Below are 19718 nucleotides of genomic sequence, written 5' to 3' on the forward strand. Positions count from 1 at the left end.
ATGGGGTCACTTTGACATACAATGACATATGTTCTTTCAGGACAATGGCAGAGACAGTGTGCTCTCACGATAATGGCCTTGTTGTCATTGTGATAACATTACAATGGATCTTGATAAAGTGCTGCACTGTAAAGACTGTTTGAAGGAATATCAGATTCAACTTTTAATGAATAAATCTGAAACATTTAACAATGGAAATGTGGACTGTCAGAATCCAAAACAAGGTATGGGTGTTACCAATTTAACAGGAAAATGTAGGGGACAAAATGCCTTGAAAGATTAATGATGTGATTATGTTCACCAGACTCTATTAAGACTAGTGAATCCCCTAAGTCCTGAAATTTTTTTAACAACTTGTGTTATTGTCTTCCTTCTTATCTTGCAGGCACAAGATAATAACTTTTGTAAGGCTGCAACTCATTTTTTCAGTTTCAATTAATCTGCTGATTATTTTCTGGATTCACTGATTAATCATGTCGTCTTTAAAATGTAAAAAAAAAAAAAAATAATAATAATAAAAACAGCAAATCCTCTCATTTGAAAAGCTGAAATCAAAGAATATTTGGCTTTTTAGCTTTAAACAATTAATCAATTATCAAATTGCTAAACACAAGATAATCTCAGGTGCATTCAAAATAATAACTTGCATGCACAAAATATTAACTGACAACATGCAAGAACAATGTAATAATTTGTGTGCACAAGACAAGATGACTTGTGCACAAAAGATAATAACTTGTGCTAACAAGATAATTTGTGTGCACAAGACGAAAACACTATAATTTTTCAGGACTTTGGGGGCTCAGTAATACACCAATAACAATGCACTACAATGCAGTCACAAGTGTAGACTGTTGTGCGTAGTGGTAAATTAAGGGGGTGTGATGATGACTGCTACCCACAAAAAGCCTGAACTGAACCTCAGATCAACACAAGTTTAATGCAGCATCACAAGTTCTCTATCACATATCACCTCTATCTATCACCCTGTTTGTCATGACAGCTTAAGTTTAATGACAGCAGGAGAGTTTGACTCAAATCACAGCACACTGCTGATACATCATTCACATGACTTTCATCAATACAGTTTTTTGTTACATAATACATTAATATAGAGAGGAGGAGGCCACCTCCCACATTCTCACACGTGTTCCCTCACAGGATTATATGGCTTTTTGTAAAACATGAAATTATTTTAGCCTCCTAATCCACTTTAGCCAAGCGGTTCACACAGTCAGTCAGTAGATGGGAACACAGCCAGTGCTCGACTGATGGCGAGAGTGATGTTAAGTGAAGGTTGTGGGTGAGCAAATGTACGAAAGTGTTAGTACAGAAGAGACAGTCCTGTGTGTCTCTAAAGGCATTCATTCGATCTTTTCAGGGATCTCGATGCATTATTGACAGCCACTGCTTTCGTGGCTCCTTCAGATTGATGAACTGGTAGGAAGTGAAAATCAAACGAGGGATTGTCATGATTGTCACTGATGTCTTACACATTTTGACAGTTTAGCACAACTGCTCATTTTCTACCTGTGTGTTTTTACAACAGCATACAGTGTTCTTTATTTTGTGGCCTGTAGATATACATTGTGGCCAGATGTGAAGAGCCGAGATCATTAGCTCTTTTCATGCATGAAAGGCAACAGTATTCAGAGAAATAGTGACATATCGTAGTAGTATTTTTTAGGGTCTTCCTGAAAATGTCTGCACTTTCTTAGTTACACTTGAACTGGGACCAGCAATTTAATTTTTGCTTTAGAGCATTATTTGTACTATATAAATCTTAAATGACACTGCAGACCCAACAGAACTATCAATCATATCTCAGGGGACATACAACACATTGGATACACATACAATCTTCAAGTAATTGCTTAAAATTCATAAAGTGAACAATAGTGCAAAATATGTCAACCAAATGGTTAAAAAAATTGATTCATGCTGCTTATTTCTTCACCGAAGAACTAAACATTTCAGTTGGCGTCAGACTACTCTTGCTGGTTGTGTCGGGGCATTTCTTGATACACGTTTGGCTCATGAATCTCTTGACAGTGAGACAAATTGTTTGATCATTTTACAGTCACCATCAGATGCCACTTTCATAGAGTCCTTTCATAATACATACATTCACACAAAGCAAAACACCCCGATCCTGAACTGCGATCACACCCCAGACCTCAGATACTGATTTACATTTTGAGAGTAATGTGCCATGTAATGCTTCATGTCTAGAAATGCTTTGCAGAATGATATGTTAAACAAATAAAGTTGATTTATTTGCAATGACGGACTTGTACAGTGGACTTGAAATACACGCTACCAGAGTGACAGTTAAACTACACCAAAAGAGCATTAAAGTTAGCAGAAATATACAGCACGGAGCATAGACTGAGCACTTCTCACTTCATTCAGATCTACATCAATGTGTCAAACTGAGCAAGTGAGTATCTACAAACTAAGTGTCTGATTATAATATGACTTAGTTATTTTCAATAATTCGATAGTTCAACTGAGTTAGCTTTGAATATAAGCTTCAGGGTACAAGGGCCAACTATATGGCTGAGGATAGGCAAAATTTCACCCTAAAACATAATGTCCATGTTGTTCATGTAGCCTGAAACCCAAGAACAAAATAGATTTACAGAAAAAAACACTACTTAAGAGCTTTGGACAGAGCCACGATTAGCTTAGTGTAGCATAAAGACTTGAAACAGACACAACCGTTAAGCAACCAGCACCTCAAAACATTAAAAAATTAACTTGTTACATCTCCTTGTCTGTTTAGTCTGCACACAAACAGAAATGTAAAAACAAGTTGTGGTTTAACAGGGAGTTAGATACTGGAGCTATTACTTTTTGGTAAAATGAAGAGGTGATGGTGGGCAAATTTTTTAAACTTTGGACATAGCCAACCCCCCCACTTCTAGTCTTTATGCTAAGCTAAGGTAAACTAATCGCCTGCTGGCTCTAACTTCATATTTAGCATAAAAATGAGATTGGTAACAATCTTCTCATCTAACTTTTGTCAAGAAAGCAAATTAAAGTATTTCCCAAAATGTCAAAAATTAAGGTGCAGTTGATTGGGGCTGTAACTTCACAGTCAAAGCCCAGAGGGATGCTGTGTGTGGAGAAGATGGAGGAAAACATAATGAGGTTTGGTTACAGTCACAAAATATGTAGCATTTTTTGCTCAGTTGAATAAATCTGTTAACTAATTAACTATGAACCAACTTTGTGGAGTATTAAACATGAGTTTATGTTTTAGCATCCGAATCAGCCTTGTTTGATATCTGGAAATGTAATTATACTCTGAGGGTAGAAACACATCGAACACGGTAAGCTGGGTGAAGCCAGTTTCCATTCATTTTCTATGAGAGGTGACAAATCCTGCATGAGACCTGAGCTTACTAATTAAAATTTGACTGTCTTGCGTAGAATTGGGAGGATGGGCTATGAAGCTCCTGGGCATGTTGGGGTTGAGGGAAAGTAAAGAGCAGATTATGTTGCATATTTATATTGTAAGTCAATTTTGAAGAAAGGGGAAATAGATGGTAATGTATCCCTTGGGAAGATGGAATTCAGTCTGTATGCTATGCTAAGCTAATTACCTGCTACTTCTTCTTGATCTTCTCATGTAACTTTCAGCAAGAGTTTCAATATCTTTAAAACAAGTTCACAACAAATTATGACAGATCTTTTGACAACAGTCATGCAGCAAATCGGATTTCAGACACATTTCAGTCAGCTTAAGACAGCCAACCATTTCTGACATGCAAGAAATCCATCCAATTGTCAAAAAGCCAGATCACTGATTGTTCAAGCAATTAATCAAACATTGCGACCCTCTCAAACTGAAGTCAAATGACAACCAATTGCTCTGCAATTTGGCCTGATTGTTAAGGAGGCAACTAATTTGACATTAAATTGGGTTTAATCTGTACAGTGTCTGCCTAGCAAAAACAGAAAAAGCAGAGGAAGCAGCATCAAACTGTGTTGCAGCATGATTTATTCAGCAGCTGAGTGTGGGAGGTGTCTAAGGTTCATGGCAGCCTTTCCATGTTTGATGTGTTTCTACCTTTAGAATCTACCTGAGTTCTGTGTCTACATTGTTGTTTCCTGAAAGTAAAGGAGCTCCATTGTTTCAGTCGTTTAGACTCAAAGAAAAGCCCAAACTGTCTGCAGTCATAAGAATTGTGAATTCATTGAGTAGAGTGTTGCTCGTCTACAGACAAGACCATTTGGTTACAGACTCACGTTATGCATACACCTGTGTACACACTGTACATGTACACACTCACCAACACGTGATCTTTTGAACATGTCAGAACTGAGTCAGACTGGTATGATGACCTATCAATGAACCTTTAACATTTTCCCTGCATTTAAACACAAAACAATCAGCATCAAACATCCAAGCATCGATCATTCATTTCAATCAGTTCATTCAGATTTGCACAAGTCAGTAGTGTTGGCAGAAATCTTGGTAGCAACAACAGAGACCAGTGGGTGAGAGACAACAACAAGAAGGACCAAAGAGAACAGACTTTACCAGTGACAGATCTTAGTCATGAGTGCACATTTCCTGTTCTTGATGCTCCCTCAGCTATTAACTTTGATGACAAATGCAGGACAGAAAGTTCCTTCTCTTGTCTTCTCACACAACAGCTATCTTCCAAGTAGGTAAGGACCCAGACCCATACAGGAGAGGTTGTAGGGCTAAACAGACTCTTCTCTTAAATCTGTGATCCACCCAGGTCTCCCCCGCCTGCGGGGTAATGCCTCAACCCACCTCCCCTGCGCAGCGAGTGCAGCGCCACAGTGCAACAGCCCCGCAGCAATGACCCTATATGATATATGGGTTGTCCACCACGGATTGGACCGCGGCAGAGCCATGCCACGGTTGGCACCACAGGGATGGCCACTGCTAGCAGATCCACCAGGAAGTGACGACTCCAGTAGCTCTTCTGAATTTGCCCAGAGGTGGAGTCTTCCTCCTCCGCTGCGTCATCCCCTGTGGCACCTTGCTCTTTAGTTTCATCTTCATCATCGTTATCTTGCACCTCCACGACAATGACACCAGCTATCTCTTCATGGGAAGTAGATCTCCTTGGCTGGGAGGTGTGAGGCTGTTCTACGCCTGGTGATGGTCCTGGGCAAGGTGGACTCAGCTCTGCTGTCTCTGCCTGGGTTGATCCTGCTAATTGATCAACCTCTTGGTGCCTCTCTTCCAGGCTGAGGTTTTCCAGTGTTCTTCCACCCTGCTTGCCTTCTCCAATGCATCCCCCAAACTTAAGCTCATCCTCCATCTTTGCTGTTGTTTCTTCTAAATCGCACAGTGCTACTTCCTCCACTGCACCCGGACTTTCCACCACATTCCCTTCCACTGAGGCCATCTGCGTCCGCTGTCCTTCTTCTGCCAGTCGGATCACTGTTGTTTCCTCCCGCTTCTCTGTTTCAGCAGCTTCTTTCTCTCTCTTTTCCTTCTCCTGCTTTTCCTCCTCCTCCCATCCCTCCTTCCCTTCACACAGAGGACTCTCCATGGAACACGCCACAGTGGCAGACCGTGGTAGGGGAGGGACCAGCGGCGTTTTGGAGACCGGGATTGGCTCTGTGGCTGTGCTCATGACTGTTGCTGTGGTTACTGAAGTGGTGGTGGTGATGGAGTCCAGCTCCTCCTCCCCCTCATCAGACATCCAGGTGGAGGTGGGGCTGCAGGCCTGGGAGCGAAAAGTGCGTTGCTCCGCGATAGTGTCTAGGTCAGAAGGGTAACCTGCTGTTGCTGGGATGGGGCAGCTTTCGGTCTGAATGCCCGTCTCCCGCAGAGGATGCAGGTACAGGTGATGGTGGGACAGGCAGGGGTGGCTCATACAGCTCACTCCACCCAAGCCGCAACGAACGGGTGCCAGCCGCTCACCTGTGCAAAGCTTCTCATAGGTGGAGGAGTGTGGCATAGTGTGGGGCATAGAGTGTGACAAGTTGCGAGGGAAAGAATGAGGTAAAGTATGGGAGAAGGTGTGAGGCAGAGAGCTGGGCAGAGAGCTGGGCAGAGAGCTGGGCATGGAGCTGGGCAGAGAGCTGGGCATGGAGCTGGGCAGAGAGTGGGAAAAGGTCTGCGCATAGGAGTTGAGTAAAGATGCTGTTTCCTCAGAGAGGAAGGCTGCCTCCAGCAGCAGGTCAGCCCGACTGGGGATGCTGCTCTCCCCACAGCATACAAAGCCGCTGTCCTGGGTGCCATCACCTGACAGACAAGGAAAGTCTGGCCCATTGCCGTTCCTGTCTGCCAGTGCCTGATCACTCAGCTTGGTGTAGGTGGAGCTCCGGGTCAGAGAACGGGCTGGGGAACCATCACAGGAGCAAGACCCCCTCCCACCTACTGCAGGTTTGGGTATTCCCCCTGGACTTTCACCTGATACAGACGCTGGTGCTGAACCCCCGACACGGATCCGACAGCCTGGTATGGCTTCCCCCTCCTTGGCTAACCCAGCCTGGGCTAATTCCATGCTGAGCAAAAGGTTCTCGAGCTTGTGGTTCTGAGTGTTGATGTCCTGGAAGTACTTCTGAACCCCTATGTCCCCACTGAGTCCCCCGGCGTCACTGAGCCTGGCACGGACAGTGTCCACGGCCTGTTTGAGCTGGTGGATCTCCTGACGAGCCTCCTTTAGGGCCAGCTGAGCCTCCACACGGTGACATTCCTCCTCAACCCAGTCCTCCTGCATTCTGTAAAGCTGCCCTCTCAGCTCATCTATCTCTGTGTCCCTAAGAGTGTCAAAATGGAAAACAAAAAGAAAGAACAGAGGATAATGAGACAGAACAAGAGAATTAGGGGGATAAAGATATTGAGAAAAGTAGCAAAGGGAGAACCTCGACTCAACAAAAACACTGTCTTTTTGACTAAATCATTTCTATTTCGATCTCAATATCTCACCTGTCTTGAAGAGTGTTGATGGTTTCTTTTAGCTTGGCCCGCAGGTGTCTGATACACACCTCCTTCTGCTGCAGGGGTGTGAGGTACTGCTCTGGTGGAGGGGGCCGGATACCATGGTTGTCCGTACATGATGTGTACTTCTGGTGACGTCTAAGACACACAGGACACAAACATAGAGGTGTTTTCCTAAGGCTGGGTAGTGAGCCTCAGCACTTTTTTGGTACTGATCTAAATTTTTAAGTAGCACTGAGTATTGAAGATGGTACCAGAAGGTAACATTAAACATCTGGTCAGATTGGTAATCTTGTTTAATAATGATTTGTTTTAGACAGTTCCTGATATGAATCAAATCTCCAACTGAAGGTAAATTAGATCGCACTCCAGTCATTTGAATTTGCTGTATCTTTACAGTAACAGTAACATGCACAAACATTTTGGCTAATGCCTTCTTTGTTTGCTGGCTCAATGACTGTCACAATCCAAATTCTTTTATTAAGTAATGCCAGATGCATATTACTTTTTTAATAAGTTAATGTGATGCCACACCCTTTCCTTTTATTCAGTTCCAACTATTTCATGTCTATGACAGGTGCTTGATTTGTTCTAGGTATGTGCACCTGGCACTACTTACATGTATAAAAGAGTTGCGATTGTGACAATCATTGAGTCTGCAAACTCAGGAAGGTATCAGTGGTACCGTTTGTGTTTGTGTGATATCATCAAACAAAAGGTGAGCCTGTTTTCATACCATCTCTTTTTCAGTGATTCAGATGATAAAGTGAAAATGAAATGGCAGTTGAGTCTGTTCATTTGTTTAATAAAACAGATCAGGGGATAAAATTATATGTGGTAGGCATATCAAGTTCTGATTTTGACTGACATGAGAATACAAGGTTTTATATTTGGTTTGACATTAATACAATCAGTCATTCCAAGGAGTATTTTAGCAGTCAGCAAAAGAAACTTTTCATCTCCACTGAACAGACCCTGCAGTGTCTGATGTCTCACCCTTTGGTGGGGCTGCAGTCGCTGCCTTTACAAGAGCCTGAGTTGCTGCTGCTGCTGAAGGAGGCATTGCCATAGGGATCTCTATTACTGGGCGCAGCTGGAGTCCGCCTGGTCCAAAGTAAGGGGAGACATGTTAAACTGTCCCTGGTAACTAGTATGAAACCACACTCCAGACAACAAGGTGAAAGTGGATTCAGTCAGCTGTTGAGCAAAACCATCATGACACTGTTCAAAATCACAGATGTGAATGGAGCAAACTTCAATCCAGGTCCACTAACATGCCAATACAACACAGAAATGCACAATATACACAGACACATTACAAATACAGAGGCCAAAGTCACAGCTAGCAGACAACAGTTCTGCAAGAAGACTTTGTCCTTTAGGCACTGACAGTGATGTTACTGTTTTTTTAAAAAGGGAATCTACTCTGTGAAGATGAAAACCGAAACCCAAATAAAAAAAAAAATCACTCAGTGACATAACTGTAAAAAACTTTCTTCAAAATAAATTAGGTGAGGATAGGTGTAACTAGAGTCTGAAAATAAAATGAAAAGAGAACAAATGAAGAGAAAAGAAGAGGGGAGTAACAGGTCAGACTGGGCATGATGCTGGAACATCTTTAGGTCAACAACTCTCTCAGATGTTTTAAACAAAGTAACATCATGAAACATTCACAACAGTGCAATGTCTGTCATCATTCCCATGCTTCAGAGAGTCAACACTGATCAAGAGGAAAGAAGAGGGACTCAGAACAGACCGAGAACGAGGGGTGGAGGGAGAGTTTGTTGAACGGCTGTGGCGGTCCGGAGACTTGGTGGAAGGGTATCCTTTACTTGGTGACTTGGTTGATGCATAGCCTTTAGTTGGGCGCATTGAAACCATATAGCCTGCCTCCATGGGAACGTAGTCTAGCTCTATGAACCTGCAGTAGTCAAATCTGACAGACCGGGCAGAGACAACAAGGTGTTAAATCACAGAGGACAGGAGAGGACCACACCTGACCCATACATGCTACAAACATATGCACACTGTACCAAGCTGTGTGGCATATAGCACATTTTAGGATTCACCTAATTCATTTGGAGCCTGAGCTGCAGGCAGGCAGATGCCAAATATCAACAAGCACTCAAACACTGAAGGGGCCCGATAGAGGTGGCTCTCTAAAAGCTTTACGAGAGATGGAGAGCCCTCCTAATAGTGGAGGTTACACTCTTTGAGTTCCCATACAAGACATCTATGTGAGTTAATTTGCAGCTACGATGCCTTTACTGACCCAGAACACACACTAACGCTGCATATCCTGAAACACAACTCACAAGAAATAAAAATGTTCTGAGACTCTAATGATGAGAGAAGCAGGGGAGGGCCAGCAACAGCATTAGTTTTATTCATTAGAACCTCATCATACAGAGCAGCTTACAGATGTTTCTACACACAGCAAAATTGCTTTTAAAGTCGAACTGAAATTATAATTAATTCATGCTAAGAAATATTAAAAGTATATTTGTCCTGTTTGTTTTGACTTTTGTACATGTGGTCAAAATTATATTTAACCAAAAAGAATACATTTTGATTTTATGGGTCTCTGAACCAATTTAAGAGAGACAACTAATACTAGCTAGACTAGCTTCCACTGTCTGAGAGGAGTTCAAACTTAGAGGATACATTCACAATTTTTCGAGTGTCTTAAAACAAGAGTCATGTGCCCATATGAAAACTGAAAGAGGTTCTCCTCGCTGTAATTGTTCCTCCTATTCAGTGTTCATTTGGGCACCTGACTGTTGATTTAAGACAGAAATGAAAAATTATGAACCCGTCCTTTAACAGTATGATGGATTCACCCAACTGTTGAATGTTGTAAAAGGACAGACATCTTAAATCATTAATGGTAGATATCCAACACGATGTGGACTTGTTGAAAAAGGGAAAAGGTTTATTCAACGATTATTATATCAACATGCGTCCAGTCAGTAGCACATAACTGAACTTGACAGCACTCCTAGCAAAGCTAAAATTACATCAAAATTATAATCTAACATAAATTCAACCTCCAAATCTGATACAACCCAAAACACTGACATGAACATAACAGTACAGCCAAATATCTCTCTCATCAGGACTGAAACTGGACTGTATATTTGCTGACATGGATTAAGGACAGATTTAGCCTGCTGTGGTAAAAAGTGATGAATCAAATCCAACCCCTGCGCTACCCCCTACTAGTGTTTCTCTCCACAGATCACCAAGAAAATTGTGTTCATCTTCACATCACATCATTCACATCATCCTGCACCACGAGGGCAGATTACAACTTCACTTAAACTAATCCATGTCAGACAATGGACTCATTCCTAAAAATCACCTTAACCATATATATAATCTAAACACTAATGTTAGCAAGAGGTCAAATAAACATTTTCACCATAAACCATTGCTACTATTCTGTTAAAGAAATTAAGTTGAGTGTCACAGTACAGTTATATCAGGGCTAACTAGGAAAACGAAGGGTGATCTGTGATGGGCAACTTCTATCAAGACATTCCTTGCTGATAAAATTGATATTTTAATGTTGTATAATCAGTAATGTATGACACATAGCAAACATTGGAATGAAAACTTTAAAAGAGACATGACTATTATCCGATCACTGGCCCCCGCATAGGGAGGGGGGGACAAGCAGGGCCAATCAGAGCAGCCATGAGGGATTTTCACACAGGACATGATAACTCCACAACACCACACTAAAATCCCAAATATGGACACAGTGCTGCACCCAACTCAATGTCTTTTACCTTAAGGTTAACTTACTCAAGCTTTGTCACCACACAAGATGTCCAGAAAAAAGAGAATTATTCAAACATTTTCCAAATTGTACAATATAAAGAGAGAGATCATGAGATCATTCGAATACACTCAGGGGTTTTGCTACTACAGCCTCACGTGGTCTGGTATGACCAATACGGGTAGCTTATGTTATGTGGCTAATGTTAGCACATTAAAGCTAGATGAGGAGATTACTGAGTCAATTTTTGACTTCATGACTTCATCCACTTTTACAGTGCATTTTAGCATTTATCATTATCCTGTAATTGCTAATCATGGCTATGATAGCTGCTGTTCAGAAAGTTACATGGAATCACTTTAAATCTTACTTTGTGTATCGATGTTAGAGCAACACCAACCGCCTGGAAGCATAATTCCAATCAAATGGGAAAACCATTGAGGTATGTTTAATAATTCACGTTTAATATTACCCAATGTTTGTTATATTTGAGACACTAAAATAATGATGTGTGATTCTTTCTTCTTCTTCTGCTGCAACTGCCCCAAGTTTTAGTAAAGAGTTGTCCCATACCAAGTGGCAAGTGCTGAGTAAACATGTCCAGTGTGATACAATGAGCCAGATATTGACTACTCAGCAGTCCTTCCAAGATCAATATATGACGAAAGCCAAGACACTGACAGAACAGAAACACACAAGGGGAAGCAGCTAAAGCAGTGAGCCTGGATAGGGACAGAATACACAGTACAACAGTGTAAAAGGTTTGACAGTCTATCCTGTTCATCTGCTGGGATGAAACCTGTGTCTGGACTGTGGGTGGTGAGTGGCTGTCTGGTGGAGGGAGTGATAGGTAGGCTGTTTCCCAGGAGTCAGGTGTGAGTGGGTGGAGTGCATAAATATTCCTTTACACTGTGGTTTTGTTTCTGGTGGAGACAGAGACTTTGCTCAAGAAGATGAAATAATTTTTGATATGTCAGTGTCTCACCAACTCTCTGCTGTGGAGCTTGTTAGTGTCTCTAACAAATATGTTAGTGTTCACTGAGCAGTGATGGTTCTCATGAACCAGTGATCACCAGTGATCACAGTTTGCTTCTACAGTATGACGATAGCATTATTTCTACTGTGCATGTAGCCGCTAAACACGTCATACTAATCACAGATGACATAAAGGGACCAAATGGTATTAACAAAATCTCAGATTCTTGTGTGTAAATTTACCTAGTGAAGCTACAGATCTAGGTACGTCAGGGTTTCCCTCATTTTCTTTCTACTAGGACATCAGGAGATTCTGAGATGATGGGGCTTGTAGCAGCCAACAATGTAATAACTACTGTTAATGTAATAATTGCCAATAACATAATAATGTTTCCATTCTTAATGTAATAAAAGTCAATAATGTAATAACTTACCCATAATGTAAATTTGTAAACCAATAACATAATAACTTTTTGTGCATGATGTAAGAAGTTATTATATTATTGGCTGGTTATTACATTATTAGCTGAGTTAAAAGAAAATCACAAAAAATGCAATAACTGGAGCTGATAATGTAATAACATACTTATATCACTTTATTTAAGTTTTATTTATTTGCTATAAAGTGTCATACTTCCATGACACTCACCCTTACTGTTACCTCTTTCAAATAGCTGCTCAAAAACCTGACCACACACACACACACACACACACACACACACACACACACACACACACACCTACTATCTCTCTATCTATCTTTGTGTCATGTTAGCTTGTCTGTTGCCACTTTCAAGTTTTTGAGTAAAACTGAATCAACACACATCAATTCCATACAAACTTGAATGTCTCCTAAAGCCCATAGTAAACTGCATAGTTTTTGCAAAAAAACTGCATGGGATTAGCATAAAATTGGCGTGTCTGTAAAGGGAAGACTCGTGGGTACCCATAGAACCCATTTTCATTCAGATATCTTTAGGTGAGAAGTCAAGGGACCCCTTTGAAAATGGCCATGCCAGTTTTTCCCTTGCCAAAATTAAGCTTAAATTTTGAGCTTTATTTAGCCCCCTTCCTGACAAGCCAACACGACATTGTACCAATGGATGCCTTAGGTCTTCTAGTTTCATATGATATCAGTATCTTCACTAGCTTTAAAATTGAGCCTGCTACAGCCTCTGAAAGATGTTGGCAGAGGGATCAGACGCCCCTGTGGGTTAATTAGAATGATCTCACAGATTTGTATATCCTCTTGCACCAAATATATAAGAAATGTTAATCTATGTGCATGAATCTCACCTAAATCTCTCTGGGAATTATGACTATATATTTGTTTGTGGTACTTGATGGTTAGACTCCAGCCCTGCCTTCTACTCCTTAACCATTTGACTACCAAATGAAGTGTGAGCACATATTTGCAAACACAGACAATTTCTAATATGAAATCTATACCTCTTTGAAGATGCTTTGTCCTGGAATACAAAGATCACCATTTCTCTCCATGAAAAATGTCATTTTTAATTAAACGTATTTAAATTACAAGCAAACTGTTTCAATCACACTATTATAGCTATTCAGCACTCTCTCTCTCCATATGCATATATAAAAAAACCTGACTCCTGAAAAGTTACATGGAAATGTATGACCAAATCAGAATCCTTGCCCTATTTACATCCCTGGCTATTTGAATACAGTCATGAGGCTCAACAAGCAGTCTAACACTGAAACAAATGATATCGATAGTTCATTGTTGAAGACATGTATTTTCTTTGGCAGTCCCCATGTCTGACCACTAGATGGCTGTTGATTGACAAGTTATCCTGTCATGTTACTCTGATATTAGGCTTTCTTCCTTTGTAAACTTCTGTCTTCCTTATCACACATGTTGAAAGGTAATTAGTGATTTAATTTAATTCAGTAAATACAGTTTATTTAGCTTATTTAGGAGACATACAAGTTTGTATGGAATTGATGTGTCTTGATTCACTTTTACTCAAAAACTGGAAAGTGGCACCAGACAAGGTAACATGACACAAACAAATGTATGGTCACATTTCCTAGAGAGATAGTAGGTGTGTGTGTGGTCAGGTTTTTGAGCAGTTATTTGAAATCGGTAACAGTAAGGATGAGTATTATAGAAGTGTGACACTTTATAACAAATAAATAAAACTTAAAGTGATATAAGTATGTTATTACATTATCTGCTTCAGTTATTACATTTTTTATGTTTTTTTTTAACCCAGCTAATCATGTAATAACTTATTACATTATGCACAAAAAGTTATTATGTTATTGGTTTAGAAATTTGATTACATTATAGGTAAGTTATTACATTATTGACTTTTATTACATTAAGAATGGAAAAAATTATTATGTTACTGGCAGTTATTACATTAACAATAGTTATTACATTATTGGCTGCTACAGGGCTCAACAAACTCCAATATCAATACAGAGAACTCCATATATCAGTGTTGTTTTCATATATTATATAGTGGAACTGTGACCTAACTGCAAGCTGTGAAGAGTCTTTGTTACATTTTAAATTAATTCACCCACAAATTTCCTCCAATAGATCAAGGAGAGGCAGGAAATCAGCAAGGGTGGGAATCTTTGGGAATCACACAATTCAAGTCGATTCTGATTCTGATTCTGATTCTGATTCTGATTCTTGGTGTCATAATCAGATTAGATAAATAAAAAAGCTAGAATTAGGAAGCATGTTACAGTCCTCTACCTGATAATGATAATAATGACATGAAAGTGTAATTTACTGACCACCATCACTGGCCAAATGTCTTAAATGTTCCGTGAATGGGAAATTTGCCGGCATGTTCTGGAGTTCTGGAGATGATCGCTCAGCAGTGGAGAGTGCATTTGTTGGCTGGCCCATTCATTGCTCCTGCTAATACTAAGCTACTTTTTAAGTTAATAAGTCTAAAATTAGCTCAAATGTTCGACTTCTTTGAAGATGAACTCTTCAAAGATGAGTGTGTTTGTGCTGTACACCATCCAGTTGCTTTTTTGTGTAAAACATACAAAAAATGATTTTTGGAATCTGTGAATTGATTCAGAATCATAGAAGATGAGAATCCTGATTCTTATGTGACTCAATTTTTCTCCCACCCCTAGAATCAGTGCAGTGACTAAAAACTGAAGGGGAAACCCTGGTCTGAAGTTTCACATGTAGCATAAATGTTGCCTGTGCGCTGTTAGTCTTGTTTTAGTGGCTACAGTGCATTCCAGAGCTACAGCTACAGCTACGGAGCATGCTCTCTGAGACTGTAACTGAAGTGTGTCTCACGCAGGGGGCGCAGGCACAGGAATGGCCACTGGTGCTGTGGCCGCTGGTGCAGCCGTCCCCGACCCTGACGCCGGCTTGGGCACCGGGACGGGCGAGGACGCCAGTATTTGCTGCAAGCGGCGTTTGGGCTGCAGCACCTTCAGTGGGTTGAATCTGAGGGAAAGAGACGAGAAAGAGGAGGACACCACAGCTACAGGTTGAACCATCTGTAGCTACATGTTACTGTAGCAATAAAACTGCTACACCCACCATGACTAGACATACGATCTGTGAGCCACATACCCAGATCGCTTGCAATGTCTGGATGAGAATATTGATTAAAATACTTTAAAACTGGTCCACAGAAGTAAATTAATGTTCAACGATTATTCTGTATACATTAAGTGTACAACATACATTGTGATACAACATTACTGCAGCATTTGCATTGCAAAGTGAGAAACATTAAGGTCTGAGCCTAAATGGCTCTATGGATGTGGAAAAAGGGTTTAAGGTTGAGGTCATCACTAAACCTCAATAAACCTCAATAACACAGTCTTATCATGTGTCTTTACTTGTGTCCCGTAAACAGGCCAAGAAAGTCCATCCATTACACAGTACCTGTAGAAGAAAACACATCAGTATACTCAAAAAACTAAACTGTGTTCCAGTTGCAGTAAACTTGCTGTTCACTGGTCAGCATGTGGGAGGTGGCTGACTGCATCCAGTTTATTTTGAACACATATTCTTGTCAATAATACCACGGCCCCTCCATCAGGATCAATAAAGCTAATTAAAAATAGTAAAATGCTGACGCAACCACGACTGCAAAGGAATACAGAGAGTGTGCTAAGAGTTCAGGGTACCGCATTCTAATTAGGCACCCTTTATAAGGGTTTTTTTAGGTTGTAACTTAGTATTTAATTAATGTTACTACATAATTTACTAATGCTTTAGTTGTAAGCCATTAATTAGAATAACTTTTAGGCTCTTCATCAAAATACTGGTAAGATGGCAGACAAGCCGACCCCAAGATTTTCAAAGGAATGGGGTGTTACTGGGATAAGTAACTGTTATGTAATTACTGAATTTAAACTCGTAATCCCGTACACTACTCACTACTGAAAAAAATAATCACGTCACTGTACCCACATTACTAACGCTAACCCAACACTGTTGATATTCTTTGAAGGCATTAACAAAAAGTCCCAAGTTTCTTACTATCTTTTAAGCCAACAGAAAAAATGATTAAGTCCTGTGTAATTATGAATGTTAATGCGCTGTTACTAAATTGATTTTTCATCCTTTTCCAGAAGGTCAGAGGTTGTATGATCCATTGAAGCAGTCTACCAGATGAAGTAAAAAGCTAAAAAGACAAAGTAAGTGTCCTGTTGGAGGCAGATGAAAACCAGCCAGAAATATTTCACAGTACAACATCTGGTGAATTAAAGGAAAATGTTAAATTTTGAAAAAAAATAATGTTACATACACATTTCTACTGGTGTTAAAAAGGTCATGTCATATGTCACAGTTTGTTAATCTGACAAGGAGCAACATAACTGTGCTACAGAAAAATCAAAGGCACTGAACAAAGACTGATGAAAGGACACGGTGAGGGTAAATGTAGAAAACGTGAATAAGCAGAATGCATTAATACACTAGCAGCATCCGTACAGCTACACATAGGCCCATATTTATCAAGTGTCTCTGAGTTGCTCCTAGGAATCGTGATAAAAATTATTTATCTGAAGAAACTCAAGAGGCAAATGTGACAGATTAGGGGGACATGGCTAAAAGAGGAAAAAAATACCATGGCTTCTCATTGGCTACCTACCGGCGAGAGCCCGACACAGACCTCCGATTGGCTGGAGCAGGAGCAGACATGGGGTCAGACAGCCTCTTGTGTAAGCTTCAGTTTCTTCTGTCCTCACTTTCTCTTTCAGTTGTAAGAGCCTGGAGCCTGGAGCCTGGAGCCAAACAGAGACAAAAGCAGTGAGTGACCACATGCACTCAGACAGAGCGAGAGTGGTTAAGAGCAGTGACAGTCTGGGAAAATAACAAAAACTAGTCATTATGGTGGTACACATACACACACACACACACACACACACACACACACACACACATATCAGATCATGGTTATTTTTGGGGAAATTCCATAGACTTACATTAATTTCTTGGGGACTTACTCTAACCCTAACCATAACCACAACTTGCCAAACTCCAACCCTTACCCTAACCTTAACCTAACCCTAACCTTAATGAGAACCTATTATACTCATTTTAGCTCTATTTTTTTATTTTTGGACTCCATTAGAGTAGCTTTGCATGATTCACAGTTCAAAAAACTCCTTATTTATCTTATACTGGTCCTTTATGCAGCCCCTCACTATACACAGTTTCTCTTTACACTCTATTTTGGATCCTGTCTCTTTAAGGCCCCCCTCCTTATGAGCCCACTCTGTTCTGATTGGCCAGCTTTAGGTATCGGAGTTGTGGAACTTTACTGCCAATGCAAACCAAAAATTTCCTGCTTTACTGCTTCAAATTAAAAGCCTTCAGATGACTAAATTACAGGAGACTTTTATTGTGAAGAATTTACAGGAGGTGACACTGTTCTTCACTAAAGTAGCAGAGCTTCGTTAGCGGCGCTAAAAAACAGTCGAAACAACAACATAAGGAGATATTTGAAGTTATTTGTTCAGCAGATCAGTTAGAAATAACGCAGGGAGGAATAGTACAAGCAGAAACAGCTACAGTGATGATGTTTTATGAAGAGCTGCAGACAACCAGCACACCTCTAACAAGTAAACTACTTATTTTACTTTGCTGTGTGATGGAGTTATGACTCAGCGTGACTACCCCCAAAACAATGGAAAAATGTCATAACGTTAGCGGAACGGAGTAGTGAACTTGGGTGCTGTGCATATAAAGAAATCCGTCACTATCTGACATCAGCTTGGGCTGAAAGTATAAAAATCCTATTTTGTGCACAGGGATTACTTTTACATACATTTACCTCATTATTTTAAACGTCAGCCACTTTTAACATGTACATCCAACATTGTGACATTATATATATATATATATATATATATATATATATATATATATGTATGTCTGAAAATAAGGAGAAGCATAATACCACTTTATACTTTATCCACTGATCCTTTTTCCTAATTGGGTATAAGACTTATGTCCCCAATTGAACAAGCTTCCCCAATTAGCTGGTTTTAAGTCTGAAATTTGTCCCCAAAGGTAGCCTATCACAGACCACACACACACACACACACACACACACACAAATAAGGGATGAGTTTTGCTGACTGCCTCTGCACTTGCCTCAGCATGCTGTGTGATGCTGCTGATTCAAGCTGACACTTTGCTGGCAAAGACAGGACATGAGGGTTCAATGGCCAATCACCTCCCCACCATGTGGGAACACTTACCAATCGTCATTCATCTGATTCGTCTCAGGCCAAATACCGGTGAGAACAGCAGAAGTGAATAAAGGGAACTGTCATTTGCATCTGTAAGCATATGGTGGCCAGGGCCTTTATTTGGGACAGGCCTGTAATAGAGACAGGCCTTTATTTGTTTGTTTGTTTCTTTCTTCTTTCTTTAGTATCTCGCCACTTCAGACCTACATTTGACCCCCTAAACATGTTCAAAAACTCACCAAATTTGGCACGCACATCAGGTCTGGTAAAAAATTTGATAAAATGTAAAAATTATCCCCCAAAGTGCCAAAATGTGCTCTATAGCGCCACCTATGTATCTAAAATGTCTGCCACGGCTTGTAGGAATGTCGTAGAGAGACTGAAACAAAACTCAATTATTCGACTAATCAAGACCTACAAATCATGCTGACACCCCTGACCTAAATCCAACAGAAAGTCTGAACACATGAAAGAATGAAAAAAAAAAGAAAAACAAATGGTTCTGATGTCTAAACTATAAGTCTGACCACTTTGTAACTTGTATCAATGGATTCGCGACAAATTTTCCTACAAAAATATTATTTTTAATGTAAGATTTGGCCATGGGATATTTCACAAGGGGGGGGGGGGTTGACGGTTGAATGGATACAGCAGAAAGGTCTATATAAATACAGTGCATTATTTACAAACTTTGTATGAAATTTGGTGTTATTATTATCATTTATTTTACAATAATTATAGGTCTTATATGTATAATTTAGTAATGGGGATGTCCTATGAGGGGAAGGGAAAAATTGGAGTAAGGGTGACAGTTTAGTGATAAAGTGCTGTAGAAAATAAATTTTGTTGCTCTGTACTGCAGTTTTTCCTTTCTTAGGGCCTGAGTACCTAGCACTCTTACACTCTCCATTCAAATATATGAATGTTTTTCTGTGTCCAGCTGCAGTTACTTCATTGTTTGTACACATCTGACAGCAGTGTTCAATGACGTTTCAATGCAGCTCATTTTTGTAGGCTACAGCAGCAATGTCTTTTTACATACAGTACATCAATACATACCTTGTATGCATTTTGCTGTGATTATCATATATTTTTGTATTTTACAGTAATCAAGGTCCGATATGTATAATTCAGTAGTGAGGATGACTTATGATGGCAAGGGAAAAAATGGTGGGAGGGTAACAATTTAGTGATAACGTGTTGTACAAAAAAGAAAGCAAAATTATAAGCTCTGTACAGCAGTTTTTCCTTTATTAGGGCCTCAGCAGCTAGCAGTCTTACATTCTCTATTCAAATACATGAGTA

The 19718-nt window shown here is 40.1% G+C and overlaps 1 protein-coding gene across 2 annotated transcripts in view; it reads right to left on the bottom strand.

Moving 5' to 3' along the window:
* Positions 1–538: 538 nt before the first annotated feature.
* snphb (syntaphilin b) overlaps positions 539–19718 on the bottom strand; it is a 37971-nt gene continuing 18791 nt past the window's right edge. Inside the window, exons 2-6 of one of the 2 annotated variants that reach the window (XM_042410459.1) lie at positions 16808–16940; positions 8694–8873; positions 7934–8041; positions 6926–7075; positions 539–6756 (exon numbers count right to left, since the gene is read on the bottom strand). In XM_042410459.1, the coding sequence (XP_042266393.1) occupies positions 4734–6756; positions 6926–7075; positions 7934–8041; positions 8694–8873; positions 16808–16857 (2511 nt within the window). In that variant the 5' untranslated portion in view covers positions 16858–16940 and the 3' untranslated portion in view covers positions 539–4733. The remainder of the gene's footprint in view (positions 6757–6925; positions 7076–7933; positions 8042–8693; positions 8874–16807; positions 16941–19718) is intronic. The other variant, XM_042410460.1, reaches the window with a different exon arrangement.

Source organism: Thunnus maccoyii, chromosome 4 (assembly GCF_910596095.1).
Source record: "Thunnus maccoyii chromosome 4, fThuMac1.1, whole genome shotgun sequence".
NCBI lineage: Eukaryota > Metazoa > Chordata > Actinopteri > Scombriformes > Scombridae > Thunnus > Thunnus maccoyii.